The sequence below is a fragment of the Notothenia rossii genome (assembly GCF_949606895.1).
Source record: "Notothenia rossii genome assembly, chromosome: 6".
In the NCBI taxonomy this organism is placed as follows: Eukaryota; Metazoa; Chordata; class Actinopteri; order Perciformes; family Nototheniidae; genus Notothenia; species Notothenia rossii.
In genome coordinates, this window is record NC_136909.1 from 21,413,317 (window position 1) to 21,433,309 (window position 19,993).

The 19,993-nt window shown below is 39.1% G+C and overlaps 1 protein-coding gene across 5 annotated transcripts in view; it reads left to right on the forward strand.

The window, feature by feature from the left end:
- The window catches only part of grid2 (glutamate receptor, ionotropic, delta 2), a 486,943-nt gene that overhangs the window by 360,782 nt on the left and 106,168 nt on the right, over nucleotides 1–19,993 (forward strand). For all 5 annotated transcript variants that reach the window (XR_013809307.1, XM_079687594.1, XM_079687592.1 and 2 more), the window contains exons 9-10: nucleotides 14,502–14,603; nucleotides 18,978–19,175. Coding sequence is in view for 4 of the 5 variants with exons in the window: in XM_079687594.1 (XP_079543720.1) it covers nucleotides 14,502–14,603; nucleotides 18,978–19,175 (300 nt within the window). In the remaining variant the exon portion in view is untranslated. The remainder of the gene's footprint in view (nucleotides 1–14,501; nucleotides 14,604–18,977; nucleotides 19,176–19,993) is intronic.

Below are 19,993 nucleotides of genomic sequence, written 5' to 3' on the forward strand. Positions count from 1 at the left end.
GCACTCAGCCACTCAGCTAGCACCAATACAAGTATGAAAAAATCATGACTTGATTTTTCCGAATCCAGAACATGTATACTTCACAGTATTTCACAGATAACATGTGAGCCATATGACCCTTAAAGGATTAATATATTAAACTGAGCTGAATCTGGGCTATCTACTAATGAAAATGTGTTGATGGTTGAATTGCTCTCATACCTTGCCCTTCAAATAAAACCTTGGACCTAAGAATGCAATCTGAAGGGTATTGCTTGGTATTGTTATATCTGTCTGTATTTATTCAAAAATAAGTATATATTGTGTTATCTTTTTTTAGATTTGCTTTTCCTGGTTTCTCTTCTTTATTCCCTGATATATGCAAACATTCACTCCACAACCCATCTCAGTCTATCAGGAACTGAACATAAGACAATAGTATCATGGAATAGTCTGCAAGGTAATCAGCACATGCCTACAGTAGATTTTCTTATTGGCATAATAAGCGTAGGCAAGAAGGATTTACGGTGTGTACATTCCTGTGTGGGTGTGTGTGTGGTCACACACACTAAAGTGATTACAGTCGGGGGAACAGATTTGCATTGGTTTGATACTCCATCCATCTTTCCCTCCCTCTCCCTCCACCTTTTGTCAGCCCTCCCTCTCTCATTTCATTTCCTCTTCTCTCATCTCCTCTCCTGTCATCTCATTCAGTGCCTTGCTTTCTTTCACTAACCTCAGACTGCACACATCTACACTTTCATTCTGTTTATCCTATTATGTATTTAACCTGCCTTCATGGCAGTTGTATGTAATTATGATATTTTGAGTCATATACAGTACTCATATAGTATGTGTATGGGGAAAGTGTTATTTGGGTGGGAAACAATTCAGACATTGATTCCAATCTTTCTTTTTCTTCTTAGCCTTTCTATCTTGAGTAGAACTTTTAGTTTAAGGGTTTCATATAAATAGTGTTTTTCCTCTTCCAAACATACCTTACTAACCTTCTTGCTGCATGTATTTATTTCACTATATTTATTTGTCCCTCCCTCTCTTCTCTCACCTTTCTCTGTCTTGTCTTCCTTCATTTATCAATCTAATGTGTGTCTCTAATGCCCTTCAGATTCTTTCTTGTCTCCTCTCTATAATGTCTTCACTTTCATTTTACCCTCCCTCTCCTTCCTTCTGCCAGCTAGGCCTGCAGGCTTTCAGCAGCATTACAGCGTGTAAACCTTGGATTACAGCAGCCAGAGTCTGCCGAGCACTGCATGCCTCTATGGATCACAAATACACAAGTGTGTGAATACACACCCACCCAAAGGCCACCAATACATACACATGCAAGATATTTAAATAGCTGCAAACACATGAACATGAACCCCACAGACATAAAACACACTCATGTACATAGCACACAAATTAAAAAAAATAGTTGACACACAAGCAGTATGGGTACACATTCAGAGCACAAACACAAGCCTGCTCTGCAACCAACACCATTCTGCTCCATCTCAAGTTACCTCCCTCCTTACTCAGCATTCGCCAAAGCATACTCGCCAGAGGATTAGTTCCCCTTTCCTCCTGTGTGTTTACTTAACTTCTCTACTGATTATTGCTACAGTTCACCCTAGGTGACCTTACAGTGCTCCACTTAATGCAGGTTGTGAAGGCTCTTGTGCAGTGCATCTTAACAAACTGTGTCTCCTAGAAACCATGAATGACTCATGTTTTTTAATGAGAGCATCTGCCAAGTTGCATACTTCGTAGTTCGTGCTGTATGTACAGTATCTGTAAAACATTTTCTGACAAAATAATTCAATTAACCTTTCCCTTTAAAGTCTTCTTTTGATATGATACTACATTATGGTTGTGTTTAAGCACTGAGAGAACTTAAGGTCCACAGAGACTTGAAAGAGTGTGTGCATGAACTTTATTAAAATGTTACTGATGTCCCAATCTTTGTCAGATCTGAAACGTAGTTATTGTGTGGCCTAAAGCTGGGACTTTGTTACCCAGGTCTGCAATGTTAAATCGTAGATACTTCACAATTAGTACAAAAATATAGTATCCATTTTAGTGGATACAAAACATTGCTGGTGAACATATTTGCTGTTGTTTGCATATGGGTGTAATATTATTTAATCATCTCAATTACTTTCTACTACCATAGAAAGTAATCTCCAAACATTTGATATTCTTAACGGGTAATAGGCAAGAACATAGGGAAGAGGAACCTTTGCCCTGAATTTAATTTGTGTGCGTGCATGTTTAGGTCTCAGAGAGAGAGAGAGTGAGTTAAACAGCAGATAAGTGAAGGTTACCAAGTTTATTTTGCTGTTCCAAAATGCTAGCTCCTAACTGTGCACACGTGCAACAAACACACACACACAAACACACACACACTTACATACTATAGCTGTCAGTGTCCATTTTGTGATGCTGTCAGACATGTCAGGTGTTCAGAACTGACTCGGACTTACTTACTGAGTGACCTGCTTACTGGCTGGCTGCCCTACTGTCCGCTGCACTGAGTGTTCTGACTATAGCTGTCCAACTGACTGACATGCTGGCTAAATATCCTAGTGCAGCTGATGTGTATAATGGTATGCTAGGTGTCACTTTCTTCTTCTTCAACAAAACTACAGAGTTAATACAGAAATATATAGGTGTTATTATTGAGATTGGGTGCATTAAATCCACTGCAATTTCAGCTTTAAAGATGAGTACTGTGTGGGTCCTGAATGCAGAGTTACAAAATATCAGCTACCGTCCAATGTGTGCTGTTTATTTCTCTTATCTTCTCTTACTCAAACTGCAATGGAGGTTTTATACATTATAATATTCTTTTTTATGAACTCTCTCTCCGTTTTTTTAATCACCTTTCCAATATACAATCACCTGGTGGAATGGCAATAAAGAAAAAAATGATGAAAAACAAGAAGAAGAAGAAGAAGAAGAAGAAGAAGAAGACATGAACACAGTCAAACTGGCCGGGTGCAGTCTCACTTGTAAAACAGAAATCCATCTACCTCAAGATTTATGTAAAACATTCCGAAGTGTTTCTGCAGGATTATGGCTCTCTGCTCCTCTAAGATAGTGATTCACAAAGTTTTAGTGGAGAGCCAGATGGATGCTCTATAAAGGTGTTCTGTAAATCACCTGTGGTTAGGTAAATGAAAGCTGGTCCATGTTAGGGGATTGGTCGTCAGAATGTTTTCCAGATACCGTATACCCCTTCACACACTTTATGAAAAAAGGTCTGCAGAAAAAAGTAAAACCATGTTGTACATGACGCCTCTCTTGGGGTTTAAAACCACATTTCTAAGGCTTATTTTACATTCCATCCCGTTATGATATTTCACTTTATATGTGCATGTATAATTCATAACCCAGTGGTGTTTAATGACTTAGATTATTCCTGCTATGCTTAACTTCACTTAACAGTCTCTATGGATTTTCTGGCCTGTTTGTGGTTGGGGGGATGGAGTACACGGGGGGGTTGTGCATACATGTTCAGCCCCATGCCATCTCTACATTCATGCTTCTTCAGCTCTACTGTAGGTCTGTGAATTCTTGTTAAACAAATGCAACCAGGGAGAAGCCACAGGTATTGAGATTATAGACACAACCACATGAGAGTAAGGTAGAATATAAAGCCCTTAGATTGATGGAAAAGAAAAAGATACCCTGAGACTTAAATAAAGAATCTGCCTGTGTTTATGCCATACACCAGGCTGACAGGCAGGCATGGATACATAGAAAGGCAGAGCCGGACGAGAGTGAAAGACACCTCATAAAAATAAAGTTAAGAACTTTTATTCCCATTAACACTATTGGAGATCTTCGCCGTTAAACCATGTCAGGTCCATCTTGTATTCCCAACTGGTTCCTCAACCCATCAGCAGTCTTCCACCATGCAGTCATGTCATCATTACACTGGGCTGTCTTAACTTCCGTCCCTCATTTTTCTATAGGGAGAGGGAAAGCAGTGACATCTTCCAAAATTAATAGATAATACTTTACCCCAAATAATTCTCCGGACTCACCTACATGTTCTGTCTGCTCTTGGGGTTTCTCGCTGCCTCTTTCTCCCGCTTTCCTTTTTTCAACTTCACAACAACAACAACATGAAAGACACCAACTTTAAACACACTTAAAGAACAAATTATGTAAAGACATTTATCATTAATTTGAAGTGAATTAATTTTATTAAGGATAGTTTTGCACACATATTTGAAATGTTGTTATTCATCTAGATATCTCAAATGCAAAGATTGTTTCATTTGAACGGGATGAACCTCCATTTCATTCATGGTTTTATTTATAATGACAATACTTGATAAGATGGTCCCTTCCTGTTCAATTAAAAGCAGACACAAAATACATTAAGTGATAATGCAGTTTAATTATTTAGTCATTCATTCATTTGAATATTGCCATTTAAAAACAAGTTGGAATTTTATATATGGTACATACAACAAAACACCATCTAACCCTCCATAGTCTGCACGCATGCACGCACACCCACACACACACACACACACACACACACACACACACACACACACACACACACACACACACACACACACACACACACACCCACACACACACACCCACACACACACACACACACACACACACACACACACACACACACACACACACACACACACACATCCTCCTACAACAATTCAAGCAAGCAATAAAACAGCTTGCCGCTCATCTGGGAAATTAGAGCAAAGCTCGCTGTTGTCCCTATTTTAATGATCAGTTTGTATAGACTACTATGTGTGTAAGTGTGTAGGAGTGGGTGTGTGTATGTTTAGGTGTGTGGTGTGAAAGGAAGAGGGAGAAAAAGGGAGAGAGAATTATAGTATATGATTGATATGGTAGAAATAAAGGTATAGTTTATTACTTCAGGTCCTGAACCTAACGTGAATACAATGAATACACTCTAGTCCTCACTCTGTTCTTCAACACAAAATTACAAGCGCCAGCCATATCCACACACTAGTTGAACAATAATTGCTAGTGTTTGAGCCCCTTCCCTTCACAACCAACAACTTTATATGTTACTAGGTCAGCAAAGATATATTTTTTTATAGGATTTGGATATATGTAACCCATGTGATAGGTACATCTGTTGTGCAGGGGCAAGGTAGAACATCTAAAGTAACTTTCTCCTGTTGCCTGACAGAAAATATACATACAGTAAGGACCTGATTGGTAGGAATATAATCATACTACTACTTAAAGCTATTTCTTTTTTTTGGATTTCCAATATGATGACAAAGACATAAAATGCAGTCACCAAGGCCTGAATACTGTGCCATTAATGCAAGTTGATCTCCAAAGCTGAAGTCAGCCTTTTAAAACACATAATATATGAAGCCAAAAAACCACCTCTCACACTGTTCAAATCAGGACACTCGTGTGTTTCACATAGGCCAATCCAATCAGAAATGAAGACAATGAGCATCACTCTAAAAGAAAGCCTTAAAAGAGATAAGTGTCATCCATTATTCAGTGTGACTTGAGAAGCTCGTCCAAAGCCAGTGGCATGATTGAATGTCAGTAATGGTACCTGAAGTGATTTTCTTGAGAGTTAATGGAAAGACAGAACAAAAATGAAATATACTCAAAATATGGAGTTAAGCATATATTGTACTATTGTTAGTGGTGTTTATTTGTTTTGAAAAGAGTTTGGAAGTGTTTGTGTTTTTGCTGTGTTTATATAAGAAAAAAAGAGAAACTGAAAGACAGAGAGAGAGAGAAGCTGAAAGAGAGAGAGAGAGAGAGAGAGAGAGAGAGAGAGAGAGAGAGAGAGAGAGAGAGAGAGAGAGAGAGAGAGGAGAGAGAGAGAGAGAGAGAGAGAGAGAGAGAGAGAGAGAGAGAGAGAGAGAGCGTGTCTGGGCATTCAGCAATAGCTTAAAATCCTTTTTTTAATTGCAAAGTAAATTTTACAACCCGTACATTGAAGAGATAATGTAACCCTGCTGAGAAAAAACTGTTATTTTTAATGGACCGTATTTCCTTTTACATTATTACTTTACATATTACACAGTTTATCAGTAATTTGCCAGTATTTTGTATTGCCCTGGTAATTGTTTTCACAGAATCCAATCCTATTAGGGAAGTAGGCAGTTGGGCAGAACTTTGCCTAAGTGGCTTTTTCAAATATAATTGCTTTCCAGGTAGTCTCATTTCAAAGACACAATGACTGTAATAGGACATAGTTTTCTATATTTTATAATTTGATCATACTAACAATTTGGAACAAAAATATCACATGAAACAAGTGAGCCAAAAGGGCAGGGAATAAGAGAATGGCGTTCAAGCAATTAACTGGAGACTTGGATATGGGTGAGTGAGAACCTGCATGCACACACATTCAAACAGCAACATAAAATGCCTTTATGCTTTGAAGGGAGCTACTTTTAAGCTAGTTAAAGGTGAAGAAGGGTGGATGGGCACCAAATACTATGTGGTGGAGATTAGGCAGACTTTGGTGCAGAGCACTGATACTAGTGCAGCTACAACAAGCTGTCTCCTCTCTGTTAGAGGATGGTGACAGAGCGAGAGGGTTGAAACGCAGAAGAGATAAAGCAAGGGTTTGTTGGCTAAAACAGGTGGATGAGGGTTTGAAGGAAAGAAAGAGAAGGACTGGTTTCCAAGCTGTTAGGAGAAACACATGTTGCTCATCAGCAGAGGAGAAAGAGGGGGTCGGGGGACACTGTAGGGGAGAGAGGAAGACAGGAGTGGTGAAACCGCTCAGCGGCTTGTCTGTGTGTGCCTGGCTACTGTCTCCTTAGAGCAATGGCAGACATATGAGAGTTTGGCAGGGACGACAGAAGCAGTGTTACAGACCTACAAAGACTGCATGCTACTAACCAGTGTGTGGCAGTGAACAAGGTTAGCTCAGAAAAACAGATTATAAATGGAATATATTGTATCTTGCAGTTTTTCTTGAGTGAGCTACTAGCCGATAAGAGTAGTCTACACTTACAATTCAATATTGCACTGCATTACAAACCCGAAAATCAAATCCCCCTCTCCACTGCTGGAGCTGAAGATGTGGGGTGAGAGGAAGTGCAGTGGCTAATATAGCAATTGCCCACATCCAATTTCAGAGTTGCTCTTTTGTGTAACAGCAGTAATTTGAGGCAGTGTAGGATACAATGTTTGACATGTATGCATACTTTTCTGACTAACTTTAGCAACTTCCTGCTTATTGATTGTGTCAAAGCTGCTAATCTCTCAGTGCTCTGCACACAGTTCCCTGCTCTGTAGATTTAAAATGTCACCTGCTAATGATTGCGTTTTCAATTGCTACTAGTCATGTTCTGTACACAGTTTGTTGGACTGTGTGCTTCTTTGATTGCGAGATCCCATTTAAGAAAGAAGTGTGTGTGTGTGTGTGTGTGTGTGTGTGTGTGTGTGTGTGTGTGTGTATGTGTATGTGTATGTGTATGTGTGTGTGTGTGTGTGTGTGTGTGTGTGTGTGTGTGTGTGTGTGTTTATGTTTATTAAGGATCCCCAGTAGCTTTTGCTCTCGACAAAAGTTACTCTTCCTGGGGTCCGACACTTAAAACAATACAACAATAATACAACAACATTTAGGACATAAGTCCTGACATCATCAACAACATTAAAAACATCATCAATATCCACAACAACATACGATCAAATTAAATGAGGGTTCACAGCTCACAAGGTACATGGTCATTAGTAGATGGCCCTTCAATCTCTTCTTGAAAGAGGCTCTGGACTCTATTTCAGCAAGCTAGTTTGGCAATGAGTTCCATTCCTTTATAGCTCTATAAGTCACAGAAGATTTCAGGAGATTTGTCCTGGGTTTAGGTGCCCGTAGATGGCCTGATGTAGCTTGTCTAGTGTTATGGTCATGCTCATCTCTTGTGTAAACTATTTGATCATAACAATACAATCTTTTTTTGTGTGCTAAATTGGACATTTTTTAGAAAAGTGATAACACGAGATAGCAGACGTTTCTCAACTGGAAGCCATGATAGGTTTCTATGCATAACTCCAATATAAGTGCGCTTCGAACAGTGGAGAGCTAGTCTGGCAGCCTTGTTTTGAGCTATTCGTAATTCATGTAAATGTGCTTTTGCTGCTGATGACCATATGACCGGACAGTACTCAAGATGTGACAAAGCCAGAGACTGAATGACTTGTTTCAAAGTGGTTGGTGTTACATATTTTGTTCATTTCCTCGCCACAGCTATGCTCCTTCCCATTTTAGTTACGATACTGTCAATTTGCTTTGTCCACCGTAACCCAGAATCAAGAATAATGCCAAGCAACTTAGTCTCGTTTACCTGTTCCACTGGCTGACCAGCCAGTGTCAGGCTTAATTGAGGATTGCTGCTTAACATATGTCTGGATCCGAACACCATTGCTTTTCTTTTTGCAATGTTGAGTACCAGTTTGTTATTGTTGACCCAGTCTGCTATGGCTTTAATCTCTATTTTAAGTAGATAGTTGAACTCACTGCATGCTGATGCTGTACTGTACATTGTGGAATCATCAGCATACATTATTACACTGGACTTATTTAATACGTAAGGAAGGTCATTTGTGAATATAGAATACAACAAAGGCCCAAGCGAACTGTGTGTGTGTTTGTGTGTGTGTGTGTGTGTGTGTGTGTGTGTGTGTGTGTGTGTGTGTGTGTGTGTGTGTGTGGGTGTGTGGGTGTGTGGGTGTGTGTGTGTGTGTGTGTGTGTGTGTGTGTGTGTGTGTGTGTGTGTGTGTGTGTGTGTGTGTGTGTGTGTGTGTGTGTGTGTGTGTGTGTGTGTGTGTGTGTGTGTGTGGGTGTGTGTGGTTGTGTGTGTGTGGGTGGGTGTGGGTGGAGTGAAAGGCTTTGTCGTAAGAGTAAATGAGTCTTCTGGCCAGGGAAATGAATTAAGTCCCCTTTGATCAGTGTAACTTACAGTAATGCAGGTCAGGTCTGATAATGCTGATCTGTGCAACTGCATTGACCTTTAGCTCATTATCATCTTGTTCCATTATGTCTATGTATTGTCTTCTCTCCACAAAAACAAATAGCATTATGACTTTTTTTCTTAATTTACAACACGAATTGAAAGCAGGTGTTTTAAATCCACAAACACAGTTGGAGCGAGTACACTACTGATGTACTGAAGCCTTAATTCCCTGAAGGAAAAAAGAAATAGAATCGTAGATGTAACGTTTAAAAAAAAAAGTTAATGAAAACAAATGAGTTGAGGAAACAATGAACAATGTGAAACAACATCAAGCAAATAGTTGCCTTGCTGTGAGATATACAAAACCTCACTTATCACCTCAGCAAAATGACAATATCTGCTGCTTGTGAGAGTGATATGAATAAATCAACACTTATGTATATTATTGTTTGCTGAATATCTCGGTTTGTTTTTACAGATGCAACACTGATTCCCATGAGAACCACATAAAGCATTAAAGCTACAATTTGCCAAATCTAATATTGAATCGTTTTCCACTTTGTCGCTATATGACAATTCTACTGACTGCAGCAAAAGGAGCACTAATGATAATAGCAAAAGCATCTTCTTGATGGCTTTAGAAACATTCATTTTTATTGGTTTCTTTTTGCTCTTTGAGATACTTTTCTTTACTGAAAATACCTATAAGTGAGTTTTCTTAACATGGTGCTCTTAGTCCGTATATACATTGTTTAACATATTTTCAGTTGTGATAGCATTTGAAGTACTTTCATTTAGAAGCTTGCAACAGAAGCTCAGTCTTAAAATAGCTGGGATAAACATTTTGTTTGAATTTAATTTAGCCCATCACCATCATTTAAGTGGAAATAAAAATGTACAATTATACAAATCCTATTACTGAGTCATTTTAAATGATTATCCTAAAAGAAGGTACTCTATCTACGCTAGCTAGATAACTGGCTTTAGAATAGCTAAACTACAAGGTTTGCTCTTAATACTAATATACTGAATACTGGGCCAAAGTATGGGTCCTAACGGTTTGTTTCTAACTATGTTTGTGCTGGGTGCATGCACACAAGAGTGTGTCGGTCTGATTCAAGGGATTTAAGCAAGTGTTGCAGAGAACTTAGTGTTAAGATGAGAAAGACCTATGTGTCATGAGTTAGAGAAACAGGGAGAACTCGTGTCCAAAGCATAAAGAAAAACGGAATTGAAAGCAGTAAACGAGCAACAGAGGGAAGCAAAGATAGAAGAATCGAGAAAGTCTTAGATAAATAGTGGGGAAAGCGTAGTGAGTTGCTAATGGCAATGTTTTGAAGCCTCAGTCTTCATGGTAACGCTCTAGGCACAGTGGGCCATTCACTTAACATGCACACATGCACACCCCCACAAATGCACATTTATGTCATACTGTCGTGGGGAAATGAGCCCTTATCTGGAACTGTGGAGATAAGCAGAAGCAGACGACTCTGCAGCCAGGCTGCCATTTTAGGTCCTGACTCGGATGATAGTTGTTAGTTATATGGCCAGTGTATCCCAGTGTATATATTCCTACCTAAAATAGTATTTTATTCATTGTAGTTATTACAGAGATACAACGTTTCAACCAGAAAAGAAACAATTACTATCAATCTTATGATAGTTAGTTAAAAAGACATTGAAAACAAAGGGGAATTTAACCATATTGGCATTTTAAATAGTCATGCAGCCACAAATAAATGCACAGATAAATGTAGTGAAACCAAGAAGACATGTTTTAATAAAGTAGAATACAATAAACCAGGATAATTTAACCCTCATCTGCCTTGATTCCAGAAACTGAGCCTTTAAAAACACAAATCTCAGTGGCTGGGAAATGGCTCATTAAGTCATTTAATCATACTATTCAAAATCCATAATGCATCATGGTCAATCCATAGTGAGAACGGGGGAGTTTAACTCAATTTGCCTTTAATGCATAATGTGTGTGAAGGTGCGTATTTGCATTGCAGTTGCATACAAAGCCTGCCGCTGATTGATAGCCTCTGTGAATACTGTGGGGCTTGACAATGTTGATTGATGTGTTGCCGCATCATATTGACTAATGTTTAAACACTGTGGGAATTGCAGCACAGACTCCTCCCATTACAGTCCATTGCAGACTGTTCATTGCTGAATCTTCTTAAATGTTCTATACATTCTCTTTCAAAGCCGCAACATGCAGTCCTAACAGGATTGAGCCCATAACGAAGGCTAAAACCGATGTTGACTTTATTGACTGTTAACTGGAGCAACATGTATAACAGATCGACATTGTTTTCAAAGTAGTCTGTCATAGGAACTGTTGTTATTAACGCAGTCAAGAGGAATCAATATTAAGTGCCTTGCTTAAGGGTAATATGAAACACACTGATAAAAAATAACAAACATTGTTTTGATTTTGTCTTATTTTGTCTTATCTGTAAATCTTATCTGCACTATTCACACTTTCTTGCAATATAAGGGTTGGGGCTCAGTGCCATATTGGTAAACAGCTTAGTGCAAGCCTGGAATACAACGTGCTTTGGCAGGTGTGTTTGCCAAGGTTCAATTGCTTACTGTACATTTCACTGTTCATTACCTTTTTCACAGGGCTTTGCTGTCAAGCCACCAAATCTAAGACAAGGGTCAAGACTCTAGAAAGTAAACAACCAAATGTCGCAGAGGGGGAAGCCCAGACTGCTAACACCGTTTCAATTTGTGTTGGTCGTGCTTGATTGATCTAAACTTTTTTTTAACTGTAAATTAAAAACACTTCCCCTGTTTCCACTCGAGGACTGTGTTTTCATGGTGATTCTCCGTCAGACAAGTAAATAATGAAAATCAGATATGTGCAATATGTTAATTTGTTTCTCTCTTTTTCTGTGGTTTAATACACTTATGGACAGTATTACTGTACTAAAATAACCTTTTTTCAAAATGTGTATGTGTGTGGGGGGGTGCCCTGCCATCACACAATGTTTCACACACATGCGCACACACATATATAGCAGAGCAGAGGAGAAGTGAGATACAATTACAAGTGATCACTAACAAAAGCATGCGTAATGTCAGGTGTGAACTATTGTACCGACAGCTGCCCTCCTACGATCAGATATCTCGCGATGCATGTTAATGTCAAGTCCGTTCTGAGCCAGGTTATAGTTGTAAAAATCATCACCTCGCCAGAGTTGAGATTCACACCTGTCAGAACATGTCATGTTTTTATTAAAGCTCTTTGAGTGGACAATTGATACTGATAAAAGACGTCGCTGAAGAAAATGTATTTTCTGCATCATTTGTGATTTGGTTTTCCCTTTTTCAGACAACATTATGTTGGCCTTTGCTCTATTTCTTTTATGTGCACATATATACTAACATGCGCCTGAATCCGTTTTTATGGAAGTTTATGTGGGCTGCAGGTGTGTTCAGGTACCATTGTAAAGCAGAACCTCCCGTGTGCTATTGGTCTTTCTCGTTGCCGTTTTGCTGCACCACTAATGTTTTATTGATCATATGCCTTCACATTTTTTACAAGCACTTAAAACAGCTGCTTTGCCGTAAATTCACCTTTTTAAAATGTCTCATCATTGCTGCTCACCACGTATCAGTATCTTCTTCATCTGCTGTGTACTCCCGATTTCTCCCTGTTTCTGGTTCTCTCTCCTTAAGTGTGTTTTACTTTATGTTATTCACTGCCTTATCACGTGTTTCCTTTTTATCTTTTGCATTTTCCACCCACATATACACAGCCCATAATTAAAAAAAATGGGTGGGGGTTAATGCCAGCATATATGAATCGAGAGTAGGGTGTTGACACATGTTCACACACTATGAAGGGTTGTATTGACAGCGGGTTTTTCATGAAGAGAAGACAACACTTTTTTGTATTATAAAAAAAGGTTAGTTTGCTCATCTTCAAAAAATAAAGTATTGAAAAAGTGTGAATGCTGGAGGACAAAACTAAAAATATCATACTGATTTTGAATGTGTTAGAGAAGAGTCAAATTCAAGCTCCACACCTCCCCCTACAGGCGGAAATGAGCACTACATGTAATGTATTCTACCTGGCTGTGTTTTTCTGTCTGTGATACATTTCACACAGACAGACAAGCAGGTTAAAAGTGTACTCATTTTTGAAAGCACAGCGATGTAATAATAATAAAAATAGATTGACATGATACCTATGTTAAAGATACTTTTGAGAGTTACAATTCCTGCACACCATCACAGCTGTTTAATTTAACCTCTACTCACATTAAAGTTGGATGCAGCTATGCTCGGAATTATATGAGGTAATGGGATTGAACGTATTCAAATAGGTGGAATATGTCCTGCTGCCACAGGTGCAGTAAAGCTAAATGGAGAGTCAGAGAGGTGTCGATCAATTCGTCCTAGCATGCCATCAGTCCTGAGGGGAGGTATAAAAAATACCCTGAAAATATGCACTGGTCAAATCAGTTTTGGATGATTGGATTTCAAATAAAACTGGGCAGAACTGTGCTGGAAATGATGGCGGGTCACTTAGTGTAATCTACCAATGCAAGTCCAATGAATGTTTAACATTGTCCGAGCTTAACAGGTGAAACAGGAACATTAGTTGTATGTCTGTGTGTTTGTGTGAGGCCCACTTCTACAGTTTGAGTGTGTAAGGTGTGAAAAACAATATCAGGGAACCCCTCCCTGTTGCCTGTTGGTCAACCTCAGTCCTGTCAAACTGTTGTCCAACAGTTCCCTCTAATGCAAAAGCCTGCTCCAATACTCAACAGAACTCAATTCTACCAGTGGAGTGAGTTAAACTGTTGCTTTCTATTCTATCAAAATGCTTCAAACAGGGTATGAAATGTTGATGGCAGAGTATATCAAAGAAACCAGTTTAGCTAATCTTCACTGTGGTATTGGTCCCAAAACGGAATTGATAAGAATTGGCAGAAAATTGCACATTTCACAATAACTCCAGGTTTTAGTGAAATGGATCATCCCATATTTCCCCCTGCACCATGCCCTCTGCTTCTCTGATGTGTTTGTGTTTTCTTCTAAGCACAAATCAGGCCATGCAATATTGTGTGTATCACAGGGCTAGTGTATGGTTGGGGGTTTTGTTGTCTTTGGATGGCAGACAGCTACATCACTTTCTTTTTTCCCCCCTACCTTTCTCTCTAATCTACAGGGAAACAAGACTAGTTTGATCTTTGAAGCTAAAACACAATATTTTATTGAATGCAGAAGGCAGCATGTAGATGAAGAACATATGCTCTGGGGCTTAAATAATGTGGTATGAGGGGAAATACTGAAGGTTTATGATGCAATTTCAAAGACATACTCTAGGAGTCTAGGTCAGATTTATAAAAGCACCTTTATGTTTAATAAAATCAGCATCTCTTCTGCAGGAACAGTGCATAGTGCAGGGATGAACCTTGCTGTGGCAATAATTGTCAGTGTTAATCTTGTGCATGTGCTTAAAAAAAAGGGGTTGGTTGTTCATTGTGGTATCTACAATGCCCCAGAATCTAACTTCTTTGTTTGTGTTTGTGTGTTTGCACATTGCAGCTGGCAACATGGGATCCAGTTCATGGCTTGAACGGCACCCTGACAGACAGGAAATTGGAAAATAACATGAGAGGAGTGGTGCTACGAGTCGTCACTGTCCTGGTGAGTATTGCTCACCTGTGCTTTTCCTTTCTTTTTGTATGTATTTTTCCTTTATCATTATGTGATTTCCAATTGGCCATTCATAAAAAGACCTGTTTCCCTGTTTGAAAATGGTCCTGCTGTTAACTCAGAACAATCAAAGACAGACTGTTGCGACTACTGCTGGCATGTCAGATTTCAGCCTTCTGCTCTATTGTAAATCCGTCCTTTTGTCTCGTTCTATGCCCATCATTCATCTCGGTCTCTGTGGAGAGGTATAGAGCGACGGACTGAGAGCTTGTGCGAGAGAAGGACAATGGCTGACAAACATTTATGAGACAAAGTGTTGAAATGAAAGCAAGGTGTCAGAAAAGGCAAACACACAGGATGAGCTCACTAATGGACCAAGCCATCATTATTTAATTAACTTCCATTCTGACATTTGACAGCTAGATGATAGAGAACATTGGAGTCTTGATGATAGTGGGACTACAGCTCTTTCTGTCTCGCCCGCAGCATCGATTTGAGTACATCCCATGAGTACTTTAAAGATTTACTGCTGTAGATTCTTCATATCCCATCTTTGAAGTGAGAGGCAGAGAAGAAAGAGATAATTCTAGACATCTTTGTGGCAATCCCTTTTTTTAAAGTCTTTGTTTTCATCATCCTAATATCAAAGAATAAGGATTGTGTTGTTGACTGTCGCCCCTTTTTCCCATCATTGGGGTAAGGTAGCTTCTATAGATGTAGTACTGTACAGCTGATATCGTCTTTTCTACCTTTTTATATTCTATTTGTGGGGGTCATTCCATGCAGATTGTCCATGTTACACCTCTAAAATGATCTGTTTGTCGTATTCTGTCTTTCAGACGGTTGAATAGTTATCGATTAGTTAATTGGCGAGGAGATTGTGCCACTATTAGGGCCAATGACTGTAAATCAATGCTATTGAATGGCTAGAGCTATAGCGATTATTAAATGGATGTTACCAAGGAATGGCTACATCACTATAATTATGTGTTCATGGTTCCTTCAGGGCTTAGTAAAGTTTAAAGTCAGGTCACAAATGGGACCGAATATAATTTGAAGCTTTGAAACGTTGATCAAAAGTTGACTTTCTTCCGTTGTAACACTCTCAAAGTGCAAAATCAGACAGCTTTAAATAACCAATCGTTGATTTGCGATGTTTCTAATTTGGTGAGATTCACCTGCTGAGTTTCATCTTTTGCAGATGCTTTCATTATACTCTCAGCTTTCGAGTGTTCAGCCTCCTTTCTTTGGCTCTACTCCACATTCATAGAAGCAAACTGGGAATATACAGTATATTGCAGCTCAAACGCAGCAAAAGGCAGAGCGTGTCCCTTATTAACTTTAGATTACATTTTTGGAAATAAGGAAAGACTGCTCGGTGTCTCCCCAAATGAACCTGATGTTTTACTTTAGAAGATGATAAGGCGGTAACCACTAAATAGAATTCAAAATAAATTGGTGCCTCAATTTAAAGTGTTGTAGAGACTGGGGTTGATTGATCATCATGATAAATGATGATTGATAAGGTTCCACTCAATTGTTTCAGACATTCAGTAAGTAATTATACTATGGGGTACACCCTCATTAGATAGCAACAGTAAAGATATGACAGAAAAACAAGAGTAAGAATAAATTAATCACCTTCACAACGTACTAACCTGCTTCTTTTTTGCCATCCTTACCAAACAGAGACAGAGGGAAAATTCATTTTAGAACTGAACCTAATGTTCTGCAGAGACTGGCAAGGTTTTCACAAAATACACATGTTTTGGGTTTTGGGGATGCTCACTGCTACACATCACCACAGAGGAATGCTCTGCCATTACTTTAAAAAAATGTGTTTTCCAATCATGTGTCAAAAACCTTCTTGCAACATGAAGACAACATGTTGTACTTTCAGGGGAGAGGAGATGGGATGAACTTGTGCCAAAGGAATGAGAGTGAAGGAAAGGTACTAGGAGGAGGGATGAGGCAAATGAGAGATGGGAGCAATATCGTTAAGACAAAGAGGGGATAGAAGAAGTGATGTTATCCATCTTCAACGTATGGATAGATTGATGGAGGGAGAAAAGGTGTCCTAGACATAATGTTTTGATAAAGATGGAGACGTTGGGTTGTGGAAAGATGCCAAATGTTGTATATCAAACAGCTGTACAGTGGCAGGGGGAAAAAACAGACTGGAAAATAACAACAAAGTGAGAGAGAGAACAAGAACCACAGATTAGCACCACATACCCAGAACACATCTTAGAAGGGGATTTTTCTTGAATTATATCAATCTATTGCAAGTGAGTGAAGCAGAAGGCAAGACACCATGGCAAGAAGCAACTACAGAAAATATAAGCCTGTTCACTTGGAAACCATATGTATAAAAGCTGAATAGTAGGCCGGAAAAATGTCAGTCATACTTACACACCTTCATATGTTACGTGTTCGCTGAAAAAAATAGTACCAATTAAATTTAAAAATCTTATCAATGCAATGCCTGGTTTACTTTAGAAACAATGTTCCATTGTTAACATTCACCAACAATCAGCAGTGTATTTGGAAGTATTTGGGGGGATTACTAAGTAAGTGTGTGGGCTAGTTGGTGTTCCTGCCTTGGCAGATGGATGCTTGAGGTGAGATAGGGTAGGGACTTGGCATGCATGTCCACTCACTGACTAATAGCTTATTGAACAGCAGCAGCTAGCAAGGATTAGAAACCGCCATGTTAATGTTGACAGCGTGTGTGTGTGTGTGTGTGTGTGTGTGTGTGTGTGTGTGTGTGTGTGTGTGTGTGTGTGTGTGTGTGTGTGTGTGTGTGTGTGTGTGTGTGTGTGTGTGTGTGTGTGTGTGTGTGTGTGTGTGTGTGTGTGTGTGTGTGTGTGTGTGTGTGTGTGCGTGCGTGCGTGCGTGCGTGTGTGTGTGTGTGTGTGTGAGTGTATGTGTGTGTGTGTGTGTGTGTGTGTGAATGATGTATGTGTGCTTAATGTGCAGCCAGTATCCAGTCAATAACTTGCAGGCCCTCATAAATCCGCAGGACATATTGGCCTAAAACATTTCACTCATCAATCGGGATTTATTAAAGAGGAGAGAAAAAGTGGGGCGAGAGAGAAAGGGTGAGGGAAAATACTAGACAGAAGCTGAAGAGAAAATTCCTCCAATGAAACACTCAATCTTAGTACAGTATATAAAAGTAAATATCAATTTTGTTTCCAGCATCTTGCTCTTCTTGTTGAAAATGCATTGGTTTCTCCCTGTGCTGTGTTCATTTAATACCAGTGTTTGTCAGCATTGTTGGATGTCATTTAGCCTCTACAGGACGCTGCCCTTTAGATGCCATGGAGATATTGATGAACGGGAGGTTCAGCTGTCACAAGTGCATTGCAAAATTAACCAATAAAAAACAAATCTGCTGAAATGCATGAGGCAATTATTGATTTCAACATTATAATTCACTTGAAAAGGTTTGATAGGTTATATTTAAATACATTATTAAGTTCCCTCTTTGAACAAAAGGTGAATAGATATAGAACTACCTCATGTCGTTGAATCTGTTTTGGTTTCAACACATGAGTAGGCAGAATTATTCCTGGTCAGATCTTTTTTTTTTATCTTACACTGTTTTTTATCACCGTATTGGTTAAAAGGAAAATGTGCTACCGCTGGCATTTTCGTTTTTTCAGTTTCCAATTCTTGTTAAACTGAGCAACTTTAGAGAAATGTTTTAATGAGTCCCAATGCTCTTAGTGCTCCATAATGTATAAAGGACAGCCATTGGTGCCACAACAGAGGGGGATGTGATACATATAACGCCCGCAGGAGTGAGATTTCACCCTGGTTATGACATTTCACGTGTCAGAGGGGTGACAAATCCCATTTGCACCCAAATACTTAGGATGGTAATGCATAGAGTAGGGCAAGGCTTTCAAGGGTAATAGTGTGTCAGTAAAAGGGAATAGGAACCAGACTGAGCGGATGTAAAACATGTAGGTCTTAAAACACAACAGGCTTTGATTTGTCAGAGGCAGGATATGTATTTAACCGTACAAGATTATTTATTTTTTTCAATGTACTGGAAACTCCAAAGGGAGTGTTTATCTGTAGTCTTTGACAACAGTAATGCTGTAAAATATACTTTCACCATACAGGCATTTAACTGATTTTGTTGACCTACAATTGTGCAAATAGTGTGTTGATCATGACCTTTTCGTACTGTATGTGTAATGTAAGCTCTTTCAGAAGTTCTACCATGCTTTAAAATGAGCATTTGTGGTGGTATAATGGCCACTTGAGTAATTGGGTGATTTAATGCTTGAACGAGTGGTGTATTGATCGGCTGCTTGACTGACTCACTGAAACGGATTGATCTTTGCCTTCCAGGAGGAGCCGTTTGTCATGGTGTCAGAGAACGTTCTGGGAAAACCGAAGAAGTACCAAGGCTATTCCATTGACGTCCTGGATGCTCTGTCCGACTATCTGGGCTTTAAGTATGAGATCTACGTCGCTCCAGACCATAAATACGGCAGTTTGCAGCCTGACGGGCAATGGAATGGACTGATGGGGGAATTGGTCTTTAAGGTGAGCGGGAAATAATTAACATACATGCAAAAACACATGTCAGAACAGAACCCACAAACAAACACTTAAAATACACAAACAATATAATGGAATCCAGGAGAAGAATGACATGGGATAGATATTTCAAGAACTAACAGAGATATATGGATATAAGAGTGTGTTGCCTATACAAAAGAAGAAGCAGGCTTGCAGACACCTGTTATAAGCAACACTTGTGTACATTTCTTTAGGACCATAGCCATCTTCAGGTTGAGTCTTCACAGTCTGGATTCTAATCGTAACATTTTACACAAAAGCTTCTACTATAGGGATGACTTCAACTTCTTAACATAGGAAAGGGAAATTCAGACAGTAATTAATCAACCAATGCAGCATGGTGTCTAAAATGAGTGGAATTGGGTCATATGGCATATTTCTGAGGAGAAGCTTCAAGCATCTTTAACTATCTGACACATCTGGCAGCATCTTAACTCCCTTTGTATTTACTTGTTTCTCTTAAAGTAAAAACATAAAAATAATATTTGTGAGAGGGAATGTGTGTGTGTGTGTTTATGTGAGTGGGGTCTCCATTTGGCAATAACAAGTGCTTTAACCTTAACATAGCTGCTGTTGCGGACAGGTAGCTTAACATTTGCATTCAGAGAATGCACCACTTCTCTGCTGCGTAGTAAATGAGCAAATCAATCTTATGTTCTGACAAGTTTATTGCCCTCAAAATCGATGCTAATGCTCTTTTGTTGTCCGTCTTTATGGTCAGCTACTATAGTAGCCGGTACTGAATATTTCAGATGTAAGTACTGAATATGTTTGCCTCTTTA